Source organism: Microtus oregoni, unplaced genomic scaffold, assembly GCF_018167655.1.
Source record: "Microtus oregoni isolate MIOR12 unplaced genomic scaffold, Mior012 000105F_ref0000443, whole genome shotgun sequence".
NCBI lineage: Eukaryota > Metazoa > Chordata > Mammalia > Rodentia > Cricetidae > Microtus > Microtus oregoni.
Window position 1 is genome coordinate 2915686 of NW_024544720.1, and position 23518 is coordinate 2939203.

Here is a 23518-nt window from a genome sequence, read left to right on the forward strand (position 1 = left end):
ACAGAGCTATGAAAATGTCAAAGTTTATCTCATATCATTCTCAACACAACCTATGATGTAAACAGAGACTGTGCTTTCATTTCCTGGTCGCCCAGATCCAAATAATCTCACAGAAACTATAATAAATTACAACACTGGCCAATGGCTAAGGCATATTCCTAGCTAGCTCTTACATCTTAAATTAACCCAGTTCTATTAACCTAATCTATTACCACAAGGCTGTGGCTTTCTGGTAATGTTCTGGCATCTTTCTCCTTTGGCAACTACATGGTGTCTCCTTGATTCCACCTACTCTCTCCTTGATTTCCAGACTCCCTGGTAGTTAGGATTGCCAATTATGGGAGGCTTCCATTTGCCCTTATAAGTGGGGTTGCCAGACACCACACCCAAGGGCTGACTGACATTTAGGGTTGGCAATCTGAGGAGCCTCCCATTCTCTATCCATATCCTCATCCCAATCCTCTGGTTTGTCTGCATAGGGGTTCTGGGATATACTCATGTTCATCATCTAACCAGCCTTCAGGCTTTGTGGCCTCTTCATCTGGAATCTTAGCAGGGGAATCTTCATCCCAGTCATCTGGCTTGACAGCATCTGGATCTGGTATTATGGATCTTTCATCCCAATCTCAGGCTTCCAATCTTCTGGGACCTCAATTTCACGTGAAGTGTTTATAGCAGAAGTCATTTCACTTAGCAGATTTCCACTGTTCACAATAGACTGGTCAACTAATATTTCAAAACTATTGTCTGGGTTCAAGATTAATGTGTAAAGATATATTTTCTTGTCAGTGAAATAGTTCTGAAGCTCTACATCAGTCCTCTTAGTGTGATTTTCTTCATAAACACCTGTTTTGGAGGTTTTGTAAAAAAGATGAAGTGCACTTTGTAGTCCTCTCCACATTTATCTGGATCAATCATAATAGCTTAGGGAGTCTTGTCATGGGATTGATCCAAGTTGCATTCTGAGGTCTTGGAAAGCAGCTTCATATAGGCTCCACCACACTCTATTCTATTCTGAAAATTAACCTCGTAGTGAACAAGCTTGTTCAGTTTTGCAGAGATGGCATGATGACCCAAGACATCAGTATAAGTCCTTTATCACCTGGAAGCTTTGTGTCCTTCATTTCATCTACCTCCCACGTTTCATCATATTTGGCAATTTCATCATCAGTGTCATCTTTTTTGGCTTAAGAGAAAATGCAATCTGACAGAGATCAACTTGCAAAGGAGTCAGCAAAATAAACCTCCCCTGTTAGAACTGGAGCTTTGTAAGTGACCTTTGGAGATGGAGGAGTGGTGGTATTTGATTTCAATTTCAAATCTTCTACTTCATCAGTAACATCATCAATATCATCTTCAATATCAACCATGCCATCATCCTGTCCATCATGAGCCGGAACAGCTGCAGTTCCAAGGACCAGTAGCAAACACAGTAACCACTTCCCTTCCATAATTGTAGAAAGAAGAGGCGGGCTGCGTTCCTGCTGCCCTGCTCGCGGCCACTTGGTTAGCTTATGCCCCAAAATAATAACACGGAAACTGTATTCTTTTAAACACTGCCTGGTCCATTAGCTCTAGCCTCTTACTGGCTAATTCTCATATCTTGCTTTAACCCATATCTAGTAATCTGTGTAGCACCACGAGGTTTGGCTTACCGGTAAGATTCTAGCCTACGTCCATCTTGGGCTAGAGCTTCATTGCGTCTGACCCAGAGAGGAGAGGCACGGCAATTGCCTCACTTCCTCCCAGCATTCTGCTGTGTCTACTCCACCCACCTAAGGGCTGGCCTATCAAATGGGCCAAGGCAGTTTCTTTATTAACCAATGAAAGTAACTCCTCCATCACATGATCTACCTCAAGCCTCCCCAGGACCACTAGCAGCTCTCGTACCTTCTCCCACCCACACACCTGGCCCTGTGCTAAAGTCAGTCAGTAGAGCATGACTCTTAATTGTAGGGTCATGGATTCAAACCCCACAATGGATGTCAAATGTAGCACAATTAATAAAAACCCAGAGACAGATATTGGAGTTCAACTTGAAGATCAGAAAAGCAAAGCAGCCAAGTCCCTAGAGAGCTCTTACCTCTATGAAATCTTCAGGCTGAAAAAAAAAAAAAGAGCGAGTCCCGCCTTATATTCCTCTATAGACCTGGGATTAAAGGCATGAATCCACTGCCCAGCCTCTATTGCTAACTGGTGTGGTTGTACCTTTATAAAATCTTCAGACTGAAAAAAGAGAATGAGTTCCTGTCTCATCCTGCTTTATAATTTTTCTAGTGCTGGGATTAAAGGTGTGTGACTTCCTAGTACTGGGATTAAAGGTATGAGACACCACTACCTGGCCTCTAGTGGCTTAGTTTTACCTTCTGGTCTTCAGCTAAGCTTTGTTTATTAAAATACAAATAAAATATTACTATACTATGAAATATTCTTCTTAACTCCATTTTATAGACTGGAAAAACTGCAGTGTAGGAGAGTTTAAGTTACTTAGCCAACATCTAGGAATCGGTATCATCTACCTTGCTGCACTCTGTCATTTTCCTAACCCTGTTTGGCCATTCCTGTAATCCTCAGGGACCCTCAGCTAGTTAAGTGGGCACCCAACTAAGTATAATCAATTGATTGTTGTTTTCTTTCTGAGATCTAGACTTGATAGTCAATGGTTTGAAGTTAGTGACCAAAGTTAAAGCTGTTTAGATGTGATGCTCTGGTCTCTGGGCAGCAGTATTTTCCTACGTGATTAAACCCTGTCTGAAGAGAAAGAATGAAGTCAATATAAAGTGAGAGAAGAGACAGAGCTACTGAATCTTCACGTTTAATCAGATTAGTTTTCTTTGAATCTATAATTCATTTTGTATGCAAAAATTTAAGTTGGGTTTCACCATCTACAAATTAATTCAGAGGAAAATGAAAGAGTGAGGCATGTACAGGATAGTTATTTACAACGCACAAATATTAATAGAATTAATATTCAGGATTCAGCTAAGATTTGAAATTCTCATTAAAGGTAAAACTAGCACACAAAACAGACACATACATGACAGCTATAAAAATGAGTTCTGAACTACACAAAAGGTATGATATGGTGAGAGCTTAAAACAAAAGTCTAATACAGTTATGATGGATGCTGAAAATATAAAAATGAAAGAACTGATGAAAGAACTCAAGGCAAGAAAATAATAGGTCTTGGAAATATGTGAGTAGAATGGTAAAAACAAGATGAAATACTATAGAAAGCCTGAAGAGCAGTGTATTCTGGGGAATGGTGGAAATGAAGACGAAGCAAAGAGGGAGGATTGAGATAAAGAAAAAAAATATTGTATTGATCATGACTGGCAAACTGCTAGATTAGCCTGTTAGTCCAACAAGGTTGAGTTAAAATTTGGACTTCGATGGAGGAAACAGGAACAGAAAGCAAAGATTATATCAAGGAACATTTTAAATTACCAGTCAGTGTGATGGCACAACCCCTTAATTCCAGCATTTGGGAAGCAGAAAAAGGTTGATAAAGAGTTCCAAGTCAGCCTAGTCTCTGTCTATAGAGACCAGATAAAAGTAACTATTGACACATGTTCATTCCATCTGCATAATTAAAACCTATGAAATATTACCATGATCCTCAAGTTTATGAACTATGCATATTTTCAGGCTCAAATAATTAGATATTTATCCAAGATCACACAACTAAATAAAAAGCTGAACTGTGCAAAGGGGAGGTAGATTAATAATTCATTTGACCAGTCCAAGTTCTTTTCCACAAGGACAAAATAATGAAGATAAATAACAACATGAATAATGACAATAATTGCTAATATTGACTCATTACCAGGAACTTCTAGGCATTATCCTTTCTAACATTTCTAGCAGTACTAAGAAAAAAACTATACTTACTCTTACTTGAAGATGATACACTTGAATCTTAAAACTCCTAAGAAGTTTGTCCAAAATCACAAAGTTAATAAGCGGCTAACCTTGGATTCAGAACCAATCCTATTCCAGACTCATTCTCTTATACACTATACAACTATGAGTATAGTTTTTTGTTTGTTTTTGTCAGTTGATACAAGCTAGAGTCATTTGAAAAAAAAATGGAACCTCAACTGAGAAATACATCTATAAGATTTGGCTGTAGGCAAGTCTGTAGGATATTTTCTTGACTAATGATTGATGGGGGAGGGGGCAAATCCCACGGTGGTGCCACTCCTGGACAGATAAGTACTGGGTTGTATACAAAAAAGCAGGATATACAAGCCATGAGGATCAAGCCAGTAAGCAGTATTTCTTTATGAGACTGCTTTAGTTCCTGCCTTTAGGTTCTTGCTCTACTTGAGATCCTGCCTTGGCTTCCCTTGGTGATGAACTGTGATCAGGGTGTGTAAGCCAAACCTTTCCCTCCTCAAGCTGCTTTTGGTCATGGTATTTATCACAGGAATAGAAAACAACTAAAGCAGGTGAGTGATAAAAACTGGGAAAACATTTTATTTTTTCTATCACAGAAGTGGTGACGACTTAAAATTCCTGTATCTGAAACGTTTTCACAAGGCTGGTGTAATTACTTTTCTCCAGTCTAGACACTAACCAGGCCTGACCCTCACGGGCTGTGTTCAGGGTGGTGAAGTAGTAGTCATAGTTACTCTTCTCACAGCTTGATAAAATAACTGAAAGAAGCAACTTTCTGAAGGAAAGCTTTATATTGACTCAGTTCCTCATAGCCAGTGGCTTGTTTCTCATAGCTTGTTCATCCCATTTTTTAATACAAGCCACGATCATCTGTCCAGAAGTGGCATCATCACAATTGGATGTGCCCTCCCCATCAATCATTAATCAAGAAAATGCCCCACAGACTTGCCTACAGGCAAATATTAAGGATACATTTCTCAGGAGAACAGAACAGTAGCAATGGCTTAATCTGGTTAAGCCAGCAGCAATCAGGACACAAAGAACTGACCAAAAGCAGAGCTGAGACTGTTCTATTGCCCTAGATTTTCCAACTAAGCCCCATGCTCAAATGTTGTAAGACTTTAAAAACTTTAAAAAAAAAAAAAACGCCACCAGGTGAGGACCAAAGATTTAAAAACATGGGCTATGCATTTTCACATTTAAATCTTTATTTTATTTTATTTTTCAAGACAGGACTTCTCTGTGTAATAGCCCTGGCTGTTCTGAAATTCACACTGTAGGCTAGTCTGTATCTTTAACTCTCAAAATATTCGCCTGCCTCTGCCTCCCAAATGCTGAGACTAAAGGCATGCACCACCACCGCTCAGTTTCACACTTAAATCTCAACAGTTGACAATTTAAATAAACTTATGTCTATCGAAGTTAAATGGAAATGATTAGAATTAGTGAACTTTTTATTATAGTCTTAAAAAATTCCAAGGCTCAAAGATAGAAGATATTGCAGTTTTTCAATTTACAATTTAAAGGAAAAACTAAAATTCAAGGCTTTGGATTCTTAATCAATTTTTGACTATATAATACCTACAGTCTTGGAAATAACAGTATGAATTCCCTAGGCCAGCAAGTATTTGTCAAGACAGTTCTGCTTAGGTCATCCTCATGATAACAGTGTAAAGTAGGTATCATCACTCCATCTCAGAAATGAGACAACAAGATATTATAATGCTTAGTAAAATTTCAAATACCAATGGTTAGAACAGCCCTAACAGCTAGGAGTGATAGCCCAGGCCTGTAATCACAACTCTTAGGAGGCAGAAGCAGGAGGATCAGAAGTTCAAATAGCAAGTTCAGGGCCAGACTGGCCTACTGAGGCTCTTATTAAAAAATAAAAATTTTAAAGTTCCTATTAAATAATACAAAAAGCACAGCCACACAGCCTTAATAATCAACACAATCCAGTTCTATATTGCTACAGTTTAGAAATAATCCTTACTATATTGTTGCAGTTTTGAAATAATCCCAAATATGTGTGGAATGCAACCTATGGAGAAAGTGTTATTGTGAACCATGATGGGCATTTTATAAAAGGCTTGTGGTATAAGTAAAATATACGCATGTCTAATATATTATATGTATATGTTTAACTTTACTTGTAAAAGAAAATTATAGTAAGATACTACTTCTCACCTACTAAATTTGTAAGGTTAAATATGCTACTGTCAGGACAAACAGCTATTTGGGTAAAACTGAAATTTTATATATCTCAAAATGATTAAAAAGAGATCAGAGATCTAAATGTAAAAATCAAAACAGATGGAAGAATATGGAAGAAATGTATAACACAGATTGGGGGATTATGACTCAAAATTCTGAAACAAGAGACAGGTGATTCAAACATTATTTTTTTAAATTATCAAGTAAAATAAACAAAATCGAGCACATAATAAACTGCAAATATTATTGGTCTTTTACTACAGAAAAGGAATAAGATTTTAATATATATGAAGAGCCCTTAATAAGCAGAAAGTTGTAAAGCTAGACAAAAATAGTAAAAAATTTTAGAGTTCATAAAAATATGGACCATATAATATGAAAAGATGGATCTAGAGAAATGGCTCAGCAGTTAAGAGGATTTGCTGAGGACCCTGGTTCAGTCTCAGCACCCACATGGTCATTCCCAGTTATCTCTAACCCCAATTTTAGAGACTCCAACCTCTTCTAATTTGAGGATACCAGACATGCAAGCAATACACATGTATACATGCAAGCAAAACATATACATATATAAGTAAAATATACATATGTCTAATATATTATATGTTTAACTTTACTTGTAAAAGAAAATTATAGTAAGATACTACTTCTCACCTACTAAATTTGTAAGGTTAAATATGCTACTGTCAGGACAATAGATACTTTCACTTCTTACTATGGGAATAGCATCATTCCTAGAAAACAGACTCCTGCAATCTCACTTCTAAACTTTTAAAGACACTCTGGATTATGAGATTAAACCATTCCTCATGCTCTTAACATGCAGAAGAAATCTTCTGAGGGTGAAGACGGAAAGGAAGTGGCATTATTCCAGCAGCATCCATTCTTGTTTAAGCCTTCCACTGTTAACAAGTTTGAGGTTACGTTATAGGTAACCAATACTAAATTTATAGCACAAGCAGAAAAGAAAAGGTAATGTATTTTATGCATATAAATGAAAGAATGGTTTGTTATTGTTCCACAGGGAATTTGAAGTTGGAAGTCAAACACTCTGTATTCCAAATAAGAGTTTTAATATTCTGTAATTCTCTAACTGTTGGGCAATTTGGGAGCTGTTAGTCTATCCTGAAATGTAATATTTAATATAGCAATGAATAAATGATCCAAATTGTCAATGGACAAGTGATCAACTAATAGCTCTGTCAGTAACGGGTTTCTCTTCAGTAAACTTCTAAAAGCTCAAGTATATATGTATGTAAACACAAGTATGTATACATATATATGTATGTATGACAATGGCAAAACTTATATACAATATTACTAATAGCAAAAACTTAATACACTATCCACTGATATGAGACTGAAGAAACAATATTAACATGTCTTAGCTAGGGTTTCTCTTGCTGTGAAGAGATGCCATGACCATGGCAACTCTTATAATGGAAAATGCTTAACTGGGGGGCTCACAGTTTCAGAGGTTCAGTTCATTATCATCATGACAGGGAGCATGGCAGCATGCAGGCAGGTGTGGTGCTGGAGAAGTAGTTAAGAAGCCCGACGTCGTGCAGGCCACAGGAACTCAACTGAGCAGTATCTTGAGTACAGGAAACCTCAAAGCCCGCCCCCACAGTGAAACACTTCCTCCAACAAGGCCATACCCACTTCAACAAAGTCACACCTCCTTTTAGTGCCACTCCCTATGAGATTACTGGAGCAATTTACATTCAAACTACCATAACATCCATAAAATAGGATACTATGCGGCTACAAAAAAGAATGAAAAATGCATTCCAGTTTGATATAAGCGATTTTTCTTTGCCAGAAAAGGGTAAAAATATGAATATAAACTTATACATACATGTAGTACATGTGTATTTGTCTGAATTTACAAAAAGAATTACTAGAGTACTATTTTAAAGCATGAAATAGGGGGCTAGGGAGATAGTTCAGAAGTTAAGATCACTGGTTGCTCTTCCAAAAGACCCAGGTTCGATTCTTAGTACACACAAGGTGGCTCATAACCATCTATAATTCTAGTTCCACGGAATCCAGCAACCTCTGGCCTCCATGAGTACCATGCATACACACACTGCAGTCATACATGCAAGCAAAACAAACAGATAAAATAAAAATAAGTCTAAAATAAAGTTGCACCAGGTGGTGGTGGCGCACGCCTTTAATCCCAGCACTCAGGAGGCAGAGGCAGGAGGATCTCTGTGAGTTTGAGGCCAGCATGGTCTACAAGAGCTAGTTCCAGGACAGCTAGGGCTGCTACCCAGAGAAGTCCTATCTCAAAAAAATAAAATAAAATAAAAATAAATAAAACTGATAAAATTAAAGCAAAATTAAGAAAGGAAATCCAGGCGGTGATGACACACGCCTTTAATCCCAGCACTCAGGAGGCAGAGACAGGCAGATCTCTTTGCCAGGCTGGTCTACAGAGCTAGTTTCAGAACACATAGAGAAATGTCTTTTTTTTTAAAAAAAAAAAAAGGGGGGGGCAAAAACCACAGGAAAAAAAAGGATAAAAATGTTATATACTAATGAGAATTTCTCAACTGTAACTTGAACTGAGGGAAAGAGAGGGAAAGCAGGGAAGAAAAGATCAAATTTCTAAATACTGAAAATAACTTGTATTGAAATAGTCTAAATAATAGTAAGCTGGTTAAAATTCAAAAATTAAAACAAAAATTAAAGCTCTACTGACCAAATAAGGACAAGAACAACTGCAGGCCAGTAGCAATGAGAATTCAAAACATCATCAAAAGGAAATTTTCTTGGAATAATAACTAATTTTCAAGCATGGGACAAAGAAACGTGCAAGATGAGCCTCAGCATCTTATGACAAAAATAAATGCTCTGTCAAAAATAATTAGGATCACATACAAACATAAGAACATGAAGAGCCTCCCATCAGTCAAAAATAGATCAAACTGCCCAGTCAGATGGACACCTCATCAGGGAAAGATGCTCACCAAAAAACCTGGCAACCTGAGTTTTATCCCTGTAATTCACATTGGAGAGGGAAAAATGCACTCCTAGTAGTTTTTCGGGCAATGAAAAACCACAGAAACTGACTGTAGGGCTTAGAAGGCAGTTAGGAAAAATCGCGTGGGCTCCTTTACTGCCAAATACTGTAACAAAATGATTGTTTCTACTTAGAACATATGGGTCCTTTTCCATGGAGCTTCCGACCCCCATTTCTCTCTTCCTTCATCCCTTTAGTCCCTAAAACAGTGGCAGGTAGTCAAGAGTACTACTGCACTGTCACCTCACTAAAAAGTTTCCTTGAACATTATCTAGACCTTTCTAAGTCTGTTTCTGCCAAGCCTATCATGGTAAGGCTCAAAAAATAACTTCTTCAGCACAGTAGCAATTAAAAGTTGGAGAATTCACCCTTCGTATCATGAACTGTATTTCAAAGTAAACAGCCATAGGTAATGACAAGTCCTTCTCTCAACAGAATTAGCTAATAAACGTGAAGGAATACTAAAAATATACATAATATGCTTCTTGCTGTGATGCAAAAGAAAACAGTCACATCTACGGAAATATTTACTAAAAAGTCCAACACAGTTAAACCACCACTACTCAATCATTTAAAAGACCCAAAAGACCAAACAAAACAAAATCAGTAGTAACATGTAATGTGGGACTGTTCAATTTACAAAGACTCAGATTTTAATAAAGTAATTGGATTAAAAAAAAAAACAAGTTGGGGGCGTGGTTGTGCACACCTTTAATCCCAGTACTTGAGAGGCAAAGGTAGGCGAATCTCTGTAAATTCATGGCCAGCATTGTCTACAGAGGGAGTTCCAGGAAAGCCAAGGTTGTTACACAGGGAAACCCTGTGTGTGTGTGTGGGGGGGGGGGGGGAGCTAGTTAAGATACGCAGAGAACTATAAATATAAACTGGAAATTAATGATAACAAAGAGTGTCTGTGTTAGATATAACAGTCACTGTGGTTATAAGAGAATATCCTTTTTTTATTTTCACTGGGGAGGCAGAGGCAGGCAGCTCTCTTGAGTTCGAGGCCAGCCTGGTCTACAAAGTGGGACAGTTAAGACTACACAGAGAAACCCTGTCTGTCTTAAAATACCAACACACACACACACACACACACACACACACACACACACACACGGGGGGGCGGGGAATAGTACATAGAATTTAACATATTATAGGAAGAAAAGGGTGAATGATGGACAGTGAAACATAAAATTCTGAGAAATGCAAATACTGGGCAACAGAGCTACATTATCTTCTATATGTTTGAAATTTTTCATTATAAAATTACCAAACTAAACTCAAATATAGTATTCCTCCCCCTCACCAGAACTTAGATGCAGCTTGAGTGCATCTAAGAACCTAACATATCATGAAAAATTCTAGAAATCATCCCCAAATATTCTGATTTTTGTTTGCCTAGGGAAAAGCCCAGAATCTATTTTTAAGCAAGTTCCTCAGGTGAATCTGATTTAAAAAAAAACCACAGACTCGTATATGAAAATTATACACTTTTAGAAGTTTGGATGTAATTGGCCATATAAACTCATAGGGAGTGGCACTATTTTGGTGTGGCTTTGTTGCAATAGGTATGACCTATTGTCACTGTAGGAATGGGCTTTGAGATACTGCATATGCTCAAGCCACACCCATTATCCCAGATCACCCGTTGCCTTCTGATCAAGATTAACCAGTGCCATGTCTGCCTGCATGATGCCATGCTTCCCACCATGATATGAATTGAAACCTCTGAACTGTAAGCCATCACCTTAACTAAAAGTTTTCCCTTATAATTGTTGCCGTGGTCACGGTGTCTCTTCACAACAATAGAAACCCTAACTAAGGCAGCAGTTGATACCAGGAACTGGATATTGTTGTGATATGCTGGACCATGTTACTGTGTGGAGTAATAAGGACTTTGGTACTTTGGGTTAGGAAAGCATGTTTGATGGGTCATACTTAAAGCTTAATGGGCCATACTAGTAGGAGTATGGAAGACAGTGGTGGTAAGTGTGGTTTGATGAATTGTGGATGGCTACCTCAAGAGGTTTCAGAGAAGAATTTAAGTATGCTGTCTAGAAATATTTCCTGTGATATTTTGGTATAGGAAGTAGCTGCCCTCTGCCCTTGTCTTAAGTATCTGTCTGAGGCTAAAGTGAAGAGTTTTGGATTAATTTCGTTGGAAGAAATCTCAAAACAGCCTAGTATGGACTCTGTCATGTAGATATTAGTGGTAAGTCTAATGAAGATATATAATGAAAAGAAGCAAGCTGAGCAAGGAAAAATATTTGAGGGGGGAAAGGGCACTAGAAAGTGGCATAGAGCTAAATCCTCTGTACAAGGAGATAAACAAGTTAAGAAAAGGAATGAAGGGGAGTAGTGACCTCAGGGCAAGACACTACCCAACTAAGTCTCCAACCTGTGAAAACAAATTAAAGAAAGCTTAGATCTGGGTGTAGTGGCGCACATTTTTAACCCCAGCTCTCAGAAAGCAGAGACTGGGCAGATCTCTGAGATTGAGACCAGACTGGTCTACAGATCAAATTCAAGAACAGTCAGGCTGGGCTGGAGAGATGGCTCAGAGGTCCTGAGTTCAATTCCCAGCAACCACATGGTGGCTCACAACCATCTGTAATGAGGTCTGATGCCCTCTTCTGACCTGCAGGCATACATACAGACAGAATATTGTGTGTGTGTGTGTGTGTGTGTGTGTGTGTGTGTGTGTTTAGTATAAAATAAACAAATAAATAAATAGGAAAAAAAAAAGAACAGTCAGGCTTAGGCAGTAAAGGTAACAATCAAAAACAGAAAGCTGGTGAAGATGTAACTGAACAATGTTCCAGTCCCAGCATGCAGCAGAATTTGGCAGCGTCAGCCACAAAGTTCTGGCTTTAGAGTTAAGGACAGATGAAATTTGCTCCCCAAGACTAAGGAAAGCCACTGAGGCTAAGCATGTGTCAGGGGTGTATCTGAAAGGAGGCCTACCTAGTAAAGAGCCCACTGTGAGAAGCTGTGAAGGTGAAGCCTTCTCAAAATGTTCGAGATGCCAGAATATCGTAGGATACCTGCCAAAGACGGCCACTAACAGGGAGTGGAACCAGCCCACGAGAAAGAAACAAGTGTGTTGCAGGCAACAAAGCTGAATGGCGTTGGAGATCTGAAGAGTATTCTGACATTAGACATGGAGATGCTGAGTTTGGAGTTTGTCCAGCTGGTTTTCGGTCTTGTATTGGTTGTTTCTTCACTGTGCTTCCTTCCCTATGTTCTGGAATGGTAATGAATATCTTGTGTCACTACATGTTGGAAGTATGTGATCTGCTCTTTGATTTTACAGGCGATTACAGTTAAGAGATTGCCATGAGTCTCAGAAAAGACTTTGAACTTTTAAACGTTGTTGAGACTGTGATAGACTATGGGGACTTTTGAAGTTGAACTAAATGCATTTTGCGTTATATTGTTTAAAAGCTTATGGGGGACAGAGTGTGGAATGTGGTAGTTTGAATGTAACTGGCCCCCATAAACTCATAGGGAGTGGCAGTACTAGGAAGTGTAGCTTTGTTGGAGTAGACATGGTCTTGTTGGAAGAAGTATGTCACTGTGGGGGTGGGTTTTGAGGTTTCCTATGCTAGATCCCATCCAGTGTCACAGTCCACTTCCTGTTGCCTTCTGATCAAGATGTAGCCAGCACCTGTCTATCTGCATGCCACTATGCTCCCCATGATAATGGACTGAGCCTCTGATCTCTAAGTTGCCACCTCAATTAAATGTTTTCCTTTATAAAAATTGCTGTGGTCATGGTAACTCTTCACAGCAATAGAAGCCCTAAGACAACACTCAAGAAAGCTTTATCACAAGTCTTAAAATATATATACCAAACCTTAAAGTAAAAGCATGGATCTTACATACCTTACCTCCCTTTCAACTATTTTAATGTGACATTTAGTTAATCTTTTCCCTACAATTATGAATTCCATAAAAGCAGGACCCCTATTTGCTTTTACCTCACTATAGTGTCCCCATTGCCTTTTAGTTCCAACACTGAGTATGACTGAATGACAGCAAAGAGAAAAAGATGTTAACATGACCCATTGTTTCAGTTTAATAGAGGAAGTATTACTGGAAGTTAGCCAACCTTTTAAATTATGACCCAAGTAAAGATAACCTCTTGGCTCTCTACAATATCAGACTTTAATCTGAGTACCTAGTCTCCTGCTAATCACTCAGCAATTACAAGAAAAGTACACTTTGTATTTCATAATCCCAAACAGAAAAGAGCTATGTTTTACAAAAATAAAATATATATACATATTTTACCCACTCACACATGGGGAGGATGTTTTATCTGTTTTTATTTTTTATCTTGAGATAGGATCTCCTGTAGGTCAGGCTGCCCTTAAACTCACAATGTAGCTGAAGATGACTTTGGACTACTTCTACATCCTAAGTGCTAAGATTACAAATTTGTACCACCACTCAGAGCTACACATATTATTATAGTGGATATAAAAGCAATTATCTTGATTATAATTTCTGTTCAAAAAGCACAAACCCTTAGATCCACAGTTCTTAACATGTGGATCACAACCCCTTTGGGGAGCAGGACATCAAATGACCCTTTCATAGGTGTTGCCTAAGAACATCAAAAAACACAGATATTTACATTTATGACTCACAACAATAGCAAACTTTCAGTTATTAAGTAGCAACGAAAATAATTTTATGGCTGGGGGTCACCACAGCATGAGAACTGTAGTATAGGATCATAGCATTAGAAAGGTTGAGAATCAGTACCATAGAGTTATAAAAAAATAAGTTATAAAACATAAAACCAAGTGCCAAGTCTAACAATTAAAGTCAGTTTAAGACCTACTTCCAAAATCAGCATGACCCAAAGGTAGTTCTTATAGTTGTATGTCTACCCCAATACCACTGAACTGTGCAAACTTTATTTCCAAACTAATAAACCAATAATAAATTTTCAATTTTTCAGATTTATTTTACGTGTACAACTGTTTTACCTGCATGTATGTATATGTACTAGATATGTAACTGGTGCCCTCAAGAGGTCAGAAGAAGGTGTCAAATCTCTTGGAACTAGAGTTACAGATGGTTATGAACCACAATTTGAATGCTAGTAGCTGGGTCCTTTGCAAGAGCAACATGTGCTCTTGAAACTGCTAAGATATCTCTTCCATCCCAAGGATAATTTAAAAACTGTAATGACTCATAGACTATACAGATACAGAGGACATCAATAACTATTTGACCCAACTCTTCATCATTCTACAAAAAAGAAACTGACAAAAATTTAATTCGTTACAAGACTTAGTAAGTAACAAAAAACTATGAAAATGCTTTGAATGTTCAGTCCAGTGTTCTTTTCACTATATCATGTCAATAACATGTTTTTAAAAATTACCATTTCCTATGATGTACTCAGCATTACCCAGATGTTCATCTTTTTAAAATATGTACAACTACTTATTTTGTATGTGTATATGTGGTCATTTGAATAAGGATGGCCCCCATAGGCTCATATATTTGAATGGTTAGTTTTCAGGGAATGGCACCACTTGAAAAGGATTAAGAGGTGTGGTCTAGCTGGAAGAAGTGTCACTTGGAATGGGTTTTGAGGTTTCAAGAGCCCATGCCAGACCCAGTCTCTTTCTCTCTCTACCTGCAGATCAGGGTGGGGCTCTCAACTACATCCCAATACCATGCCTGCCATGCCTGCCACCATGCTTCCTGCCAGGAAGATTCACTAGACCTCTGAAACTGTAAACAAGCCCAATTAAATGCTTTCTCTTATAAGAGTTGCTATGGTCATGGTATCTCTTCACTACAAGAGAACAGTGACTAAGACAGTTTGTGGGCAGGAGCACATACCACATCTGGAGGTCAGAGGACAACTAGCAGAAGTCAATTCTATCCTTCTATCAATTCTATATATATTCAAGCCATACTCAGGGAGACAGTTCACTTCTAGCTGCCTGCAGATCAAGATGTAGAACTCTCAGCTACTTCAACACCATGCCTGCCATTCCTGCCACCATGCTTCCTGCTGTGATGATAATGGACTGAATCTCTGAATTGTAAGCCAGTCGCAATTAAATGTTTTCCTTAAGAGTTGTTGTGGTCATGGTGTCTCTTCACAGTAATAAAAATCTTAACTAAGACAGTCAGTATTCTGTTGCTGTGAAGAGACCATGACCAATACAACTCATATAAAAGAAAGCATTTAACTGTTCCAAAGGTTTAAGTCCATTATCCTCATGGTGAGGAGCATGGCAGAAGGCAGGCAGGAATGGTAGCCCAGAGTTCTACATCTGGATCCAAAGGCAGCAGGAAGAGAGTCTATGGGTTTGAAGTGGGCTTTTTGAAACCTCAAAGCCTACCCTCAGTGACACATTTCCTCAAACAAGGCCATGCCTCCTAATCCCTGTCAAATAGCACTATTCCCAAATGACCAGGCATTCAAACATATGATGAGCCTAAGGGGGACATTCCTATTCCAATCACCGCAAGTATATTATAAATCCTGACTAAGGGGCTGGAGATGTAACTCAGAGGTAAAGCATTTTCACGCATGTGCAAGTTCCCGGAATTAAAACCCATAACTACAAAATAAAACATAACTGAGTAAACAATCTCCAAAAACCCTTCTCCTAGTTAAATGCATCTAATATCTACATTTTCAGTTACATTTGGTTTGGATGTTTCAACAATACATATCTAGATTGTAAATTACTCTGCACTTAAGGAAAACAATGTACCAGAAATACTACAAAATGACAGTAACAGCTACCAAGTAACAGGTTACTGACCACTATACATATCATAATTTGTAATATTTAATTTTCATAACAATTTTCTTTAAGTTTAAATCTTGAAATGAGCTTTCCAGGCTTAAAATAACTCACCTAAAACCCTCCAGGACAGTCAGGGATATACAGAGAAATCCTATCCCAAAGAAACAAAAAAACCCTCCAACTCACACTTGACAAGGCCTAGATTTGAATTCACATTTAGCGCTACAGAAACATTTACTAAGTGTTTAAATGAAATAGAAAACCAGTTTGTTTTTAATGTCCTTGCAGTAAACTAACAATCATCAGAACAGTCTAGTATAAACTATGCATGTTTGCAAGGCTGAAGTAAGAATTTCATTGCTTGCGGCTACATCAAAGTTAGATCCTGTGGTGGTTTGAATAAGAATGATCCCCATAAGCTCAGATATTTGAATGCTTGGTCACTGGGAGTGGCGTTATTTGTGAAGGGTTAGGAGGTGTAGCCTTGTTAGAGAAGGTGTGTCACTGGGGTGGGCTTTGACTTCTCAAAGTCCATGCCAGGCCCAGTGTATGTGTGTGTCTCTCTCTGCTTGAAGATCAGGACATAGCCTGCTTCTATGCTCCCCACCATGATAATGGGCTCTGAAACTGTAAGCAAGGCCCCAATTAAATACTTTCTTTTATAAAAGTTGCCTTGGTCATGGTATATTCTCATAGAAATAGAACAGAGATTAACAACAGGCTAAGGAAAAAGGTTTGCTCCAAACCAATCATATGTACTACTACTAATAATTAAACCCATAAACTTGAAATCATTAGTACTAATAGGCACACAGCTATCTATGAACAACAGTAGGCACATAGCTTTGACAATCAGTTGGCACACAGAGTCAGTATGAGGTGCAAAGAATTATCTCAAGTCTTTTCATTCCACCAACGGTAGCATATTCTCAAATGTGATTAACCTAACTGGTAAGAGGATGGAGATTATGCAGCAATCTAGACCCTCAAATTCTACTCTAAGTCTTTTGTAAAAACTCAAATGCATGGAATAGTATTGCCAAAAACTTGACAACAAAATGTCCAGTTTAGTGGCAGAGATAGTAGTGATATTAACAACACAAATAATTTATTTTAGAATATAGAAATCTAGGTGATAATATGTCTAAGCGAAGAGGTCTAAAAGCCAGTTGAATATTTAAAATTTGGAGTAAATAAAAGAATAAAGAGCAAACTAGATGGCTCAGTCAATAAAGATGCTTAAAGCACAAACCTGGCAACCTGAGTCACTCCCCCAGCACACGCATAAAGGTGGCCAAAAAGAACTAACTACACAAAGTTGTCTTCTGACATCTACATGACAAGTACAAACACAGAGATACACACACACACAATATTAATAAATATGTATATAAAAAGATTTACAGATAATGAAAAGAGTGCTAAGGAATTGATGCTTCAAGTTTGGAATGCATTATGCATCACATTCAAGAAAAGAATAAGGCAAAGAGAAGAAAAATAAATCTAAAATGAAAAGATGGGGAAAGCACTAGTTAAAAATACAAAAAAGGAGAATTTTACATAAGAAAAATGAAAACCAGCATACTATATTTTTACAATTGCTTTCCACATTCTGAAAAAAAAAATTGACTAATGAGAAAAAATTTGTAACAAATATGTACTAAGGGACACAACAGTGAAAGAATGTTGTAAATAACATAAATCGCCCTTCCCCTTTACCCACCCATCTTACACTTCACCAGTTAGAAGGAAACAAAAAGAAAGTCATGTTCTTGAAGAAAAGGTTGGACAGCCACTTACCAGTATTTCTTCAAGGTATTATTGTATAAATGATAACATTATTACTGTCCCAAATAAGTGTTTTCTGGATAAAATTAGATTTAAAGACATTTGCTAGCAAACTGTTGTGAAACCAAAAGGTTTGAGAGCTTTCATTACTGAAAACTGGATCCAGAAGCAAACAATCCCACAACCTATTTAAAGAGATGCTAAAAGACTAGAATGACAAGTCACCAAGGATTAAAATGATCTAGACAGAGGCTGGAGAGCAGTTAAAAGCTCTTGTTGCTCTTACAGAAGACACCAGTTCAGTTCACAGTTCTCAAACAGGTGACTCACAGCCACCAGTAACTCCAGCTCCAGGAGGTGACACCCTTCTTCTAGTATCTAACAGTACCTATATGTACACAGCTCACATACATTCAAAGCTAGAGAAGCAACCAAGGAAAAAGGAGTGTTAAACCTCCCATCTAAAACAGGTCCAAATTCCATACAAAGCAGTTACAAATGCATTGAAAAATGTAGTGACGTAAGTCACTGCGAATAGTAGAGTAAGTGAATGAATGAGCGAATCAATGAATGAATGCCCAATGATAAACACAAAATATTGTACAAAGAAAATTCATGCTAGACACTATAAAACTGGAAAGAGGATTTCTGCTTCCAAACAAAATCCCCATCTTTAAAGTTCAGGGTGACCTGATAATAAAATTTCAAGTCACCTTCGATAATGGAATTTTAAAAAGATCAAGATTGTAAGATTACAACAGAAAGTAATCAAATCTGTCCATTTAATATTAATTCTCCAAACGTTTCTTTAAAGTCTGTACTCCTAAAGCTACTTGGCTACCTTAACGCAGAGGACCTAGAGTGCTTGCTTCTTTGACTCTTCCTTTTTATTCAACCTTTATCTTTCACCCTTAGATCTCTCTCTAGGTTATTCCTTTTCGTTATATCAGTTTCGACTTTATGTAAATGATTCCCAAATTACTATCCTTTATTATAAGTTTAACTCCACATCTCCAATAGTCTACAGACCCTTTCTTCTCTCTCATCTCACTATCCTGTCAAATTCAGCACATTTAAAATACATCTGAAAGCTATTTTTCTTAAGCGATTTCAAAACCTGATTATCTTCACCATTTTCATTGTAACCCAGACTCAACGTTTTTGGAGTCATTTGACTAAATGCCTCTCTTGTTCTCCCTTCTCCTCTTAAACTATCAATTAAGTTCTATCAATTCTTCCTTCCTCATTTTCATATCCTAGCTTGGGATTCCAACTGTCAGTAGACTATCACAGCACTCTTAAAATGCTCCGATCTCACTTTATCCCGGGTCTTGCCTAGATTAATCTTCCGACAGCCGTAAGTGCACTCCAATCTGACAAATCTAACCCCACTATCCTGCAACTCTATCTTGTTTCTCTAGACATGCCACAGCAGCCATGGATGCGCCCATCTTCTGTGCTGTCCTCAAATCGGTAGCCTATTCATCAGAAAGCACACGTTGGCACTCTGAACTCACAGCAACCTTCAGTTTTCATGATACAGACAGATGACTGAAGGACACTAAATAGTCATTTGGAATTAACCAGTTGTTTTCTCAATCTGTAAACTGTTTTTCTTTGTTTCTGTGTATATTAAAATGTTTTCCTAAGTGGATTCAACTCTCAAGAGTCCATATAACATGTATTTATCTCCTTGTACGCTCCACAACTCTATCAGGTACCTACCAAATGATGCTGTAACAAAAGAGAAAACAAGCAATAAAAATACAAACAAGCTCCTAAACTCTCCTTATAATCTACTTCATAACAGGGGGAACACCTCAATGGTGGAGTGCTTATCTAGCATGTGCTGGGTTCAAAATGGCAGGACCACTAACAATAACAATAATAAAACCTAGGACACAATTTCAGTAAATATTTAAAGACATATAAAATGTGGAATACATTAGATAAGTATTCTAATTACTTTTATCATTCAATAAAAAATTCAAATTTCTTATGCATCAACCTTGTTTCTCAGTATGAAAGAGAATCTATAATGTGGGTGAAACACTCCAAACACATTACCCACACCCTCTCATTTTAGTCAAGTATGCTTAGGGCAATTCTGAAAGCTTTGGTGAGAAACCTTACTCAGTTAAAACTGTACAGAAATGTTTTGGATAACTAAAATACACATTTTTAACCTACAAAATTTCCTCATTCAATGTGAGATTTTAAAATGTCATCTCTCTGAATGGTATTATTCTATTATTCTTAAATATCCAAACTATGAGTATACAAAGATAATTCTCTGAGACTCCCATGTCCATATAGTCACTAAAACATGATTTTAGAGATAGTCATTTTGTTTGAACTGAAAGAGTAGTAAAATATAATTTCTAGTAGTAATCGGGAAAATTCTGTTGGTAACTGTATTGGCAGTGCTCAAATGTCAATTATTTACAAATAATTGTATTTGCTATCAACGACTTGTCAATTTTTAGGTTGGATTTTGACTTTTTGTGACCTACGAACTTTAAAACATTTTTTAAATGGTAATAGTAAGTTCACTACCATCAAAAAGAGTTATTAATATATGTGAGATATATTTACTAACAATATTTCAAAAGCCATCAACCTTGTCTGGCCTAAAATCTTAGGTGTTTGCATTTAACGTTCAGCAAAGTTTCTTTAGCCTCAAGACACCTAAAATTTTATCTTAAAAATCACTTTCTCGGTATCAATTCTCCATTATCATTTCCAAGTCTAAATTCCAAATCCCTAGGAACTAATTCTGTACATAGCAAGTAAATTTTTCAATACTATCGTCAAATTAATCTGGAAGATTAATGCTAACTAAAATCGTATTCACCAAACTATACACTATAAACTTTGACGTGTTAACGTTCTGAAACGACCTGCAATAGCAGTTTCTAAGAATTTTGAGAGACTGACAAGCGGAATCAAAAGCCTAAATTCAGAGTAGCTAGCTGAGAACCAGTGAAATAGCTAAAAAAGAGGCTTGAATTATGAAGTTTACTAGTACTTCGAAATTCTTCCAAAGAGAAATCTGGCATCTTCCCAAGATGACTATGCACACCTGAGACTAGTTGCAGTTAACCAGACAGCAAACAAGAGGAACCCAAGGCAACCCAGAGAAAACAGCGGCACTCACCAGCAAACAATCTGAATTCACTTCCGATTTGGGATCCCGCAGGAGGTTGTCGATTTTTTCAAACCGAGTCTCAAAACTGTCCCCAGTCGACATGATGCTGCTACTTGTACAATACCTTCGCAGCGGAAAACAAGTTCAACCAACTTCCTCCGCGGGGGGTTTGCAGCCGCGGGGCAGAAGAGTCGGAACCTCGGGGTCACCAGGTGTGCCCGGTTCCCCCTCTTCTCCCTCACTGAGGGGACTTCGGCTCTCCAGACCCCAGGCTGGGGGTGACAGCGACCCGCAGCCGCTCCGATGCCCAAAGTCGCATCCCACCCGGCAGCCCCTCGCGACAGCCGACAGCGCCGTCGCCTGCCGCCGGGTCGCTCCGGCGAGGCGCCTCAGCCTAGCGGGCCCCGGCAGCCTTCGCCATGGCGGGGCCCAGTCCAGAGAAGGGCAGCGGCGGGAAGAGGGAGCGCAGCAGGGTGGAGACTCCCTCGGGGCAGCCAGGGAGGGCGAAGAGGAAAGGCGAAAGCGAAGGGCGGGTGAGGAGCTGCGCCAGCTGCCGCCGCCGCCGCCGCCGCCGCCGCGCCGCCTGGGCCCCGGGCCGGCCCCGCTCCGCTCGAAGGCGCTGGAGGCGGTCTAGCCCCGCATCCCTGGTTCCTGTCGGCCCGGCCTGACGCGCCGAGGAGCCTCGGCCAAGACCTGACCCCCGCAGACCAGGCTCACGCTCCCATTTCTAACCGGTCGCTGCTGGGCTTGCTACCGCTGTGTCCGGCGGGGCAGGGCGAGGTCGGCGGCCCGAAGACGACTCCGGGCGAGGAAGACGACAGTGGGGTCCGGGCGGTTGCTGATGCGGGAGCTCCTGGGAGGGGCTGCGGTCGGGCTGGGAAAAGGGCGAGTCGCGGAGGCGAATGCCTGGGGGGTGGGGCGAGGAGCGCTGAAACCGACTAATATGTCCGCCTTCCTGTTCAAACAAACGGAGACCGCCGGTGCGCCGTGCGCATGCGCGGCGCGGGCGTTCGGAAGGGGAACGGGCCGGGTCCCGCGCGCGCACGCGCGTAGGCGCTTGTGAGGGCGGGGCTGGCCGGGCGGGGCGGGGCTGCCGTGGAGGTCCGGACGGGGGTGGACCTTTCCCTGCTTCTGGTCGGGGTGCTGGCAGGCGCCCCATCTTTGCTTCCTCTGGGCCTTGCTTAGCCTTAGGTCGGGAAAATTCTGACAAGAAAAAAAGGCGCTTGTTATCACTGAGATAGATACTTTTGACTGGGTAGGAGGATGCTTTTAGTCCCGTAGGTACAAGAGAGTTATTTCAGCACCAGCGGAGCTTGGATTTTCCAGAGCACTCTGGTCAGCTCTCCTTGAGCCCCACCACGCTGAGTCTGTTTACGATTTACTGGGAAAAATCACCAGGCACTCTGCGTTCCCAAGCCTTGTGTGTCAAGGGAGCCTTAAAATGTTGACTCTGGAAGATAGGCTCGATAGAAGTTAACGCAGTTTAATTAAACAGGAAAAATCAATGTTTTTAAGCTACTCCTGTTCGCTTTCTCACATCAACTTTTAGTTCTGTCTTGCTTTCATAAGGCTACTGTTTAAACTTCGGATCATTTAGTAAAAATTGGAATTGTGATTTTGCTACAGTGAATGTGGGATAGGAAAATAATGGGTATATCCTTCTGGTTCAGTTTCTTCAATGACTGTGGGGTAAAAGATCTCTGATACTTTTTCACTGTCCAACCCCTATTTGTTTGTAATCAATCCGTGAGTTTGATCATAAGTCAAATGAAAGATTGCTGGAGGTTGAACATTATGCTACAGATGAACCAAATGTGTCTATATAAAAAGCAATGCATGGTGTCTAAACAGTACATCATCATGGTGGCCAGAGATTAGGAAAATACTATATTATTTGAATATGTTTATTTCTTTGTTTTTTTTCATTTTATTAGGTACAAGAACTGTTTAGCGCCGGGCGGTGGTGGCGCACACCTTTAATCCCAGCACTCGGGAGGCAGAGGCAGGCGGATCTCTGTGAGTTCAAGACCAGCCTGGTCTAAAAGAGCTAGTTCCAGGACAGGCACCAAAAACTAAAGAGAAACCCTGTCTCGAAAATCAAAAAAAAAAGGAAAAAAAACCTGTATAGCTATAAAGTCCACTGTGTCAATCAAGATAGGAAGTTAGCCTTCACAGAAAATCATAGCCAAGAAAAAACAGGGACAGGTATTTTATTAAATGCTTTTGCAGTGACTTTTCTTGGCCTTAGTATTTCAAGTCAGTCATGTGAATTAGATTTATTTTTAAGCATAGGGCTTAAAATAATCTCACAGTTTCCCTGAAATAAGTTTCCTAAACCCTGCTTGTTCTTTATTACCATTTTTAGGTATTCTTAGGATTCTTTTCTCTCAGAGAACTGAACATTATGTTGTTTTCCATTTGGAAACACACGAAACAGTGCAGATAGCTAAGGCAGTAAGAATCCAATAAAGGGAAGTTATTGACAATTCACCTACTAGAAGTCTATTTGAAGTGTATGTGTATTTACCTACAAAGCTATTCTGATTATTGTAACATACCATGGCTTGTTTACTTAAAAAGTAAGCTGGGTGGTGGTGGTGCACGCCTTTATTCCCAGTACTTGGGAGGCAGGGGCAGGTAAATCTGTGTGAG

At 39.2% G+C, this 23518-nt stretch overlaps 1 protein-coding gene across 2 annotated transcripts in view; it reads right to left on the reverse strand.

Annotated features, from left to right (window-relative positions):
• LOC121443343 (rho-associated protein kinase 1-like) overlaps positions 1-21829 on the reverse strand; it is a 129092-nt gene extending 107263 nt beyond the window's left edge. For both annotated transcript variants that reach the window (XM_041645072.1, XM_041645071.1), the window contains exon 1: positions 20876-21829. In XM_041645072.1, the coding sequence (XP_041501006.1) occupies positions 20876-20968 (93 nt within the window). In that variant the 5' untranslated portion in view covers positions 20969-21829. The remainder of the gene's footprint in view (positions 1-20875) is intronic.
• Positions 21830-23518: the final 1689 nt, after the last annotated feature.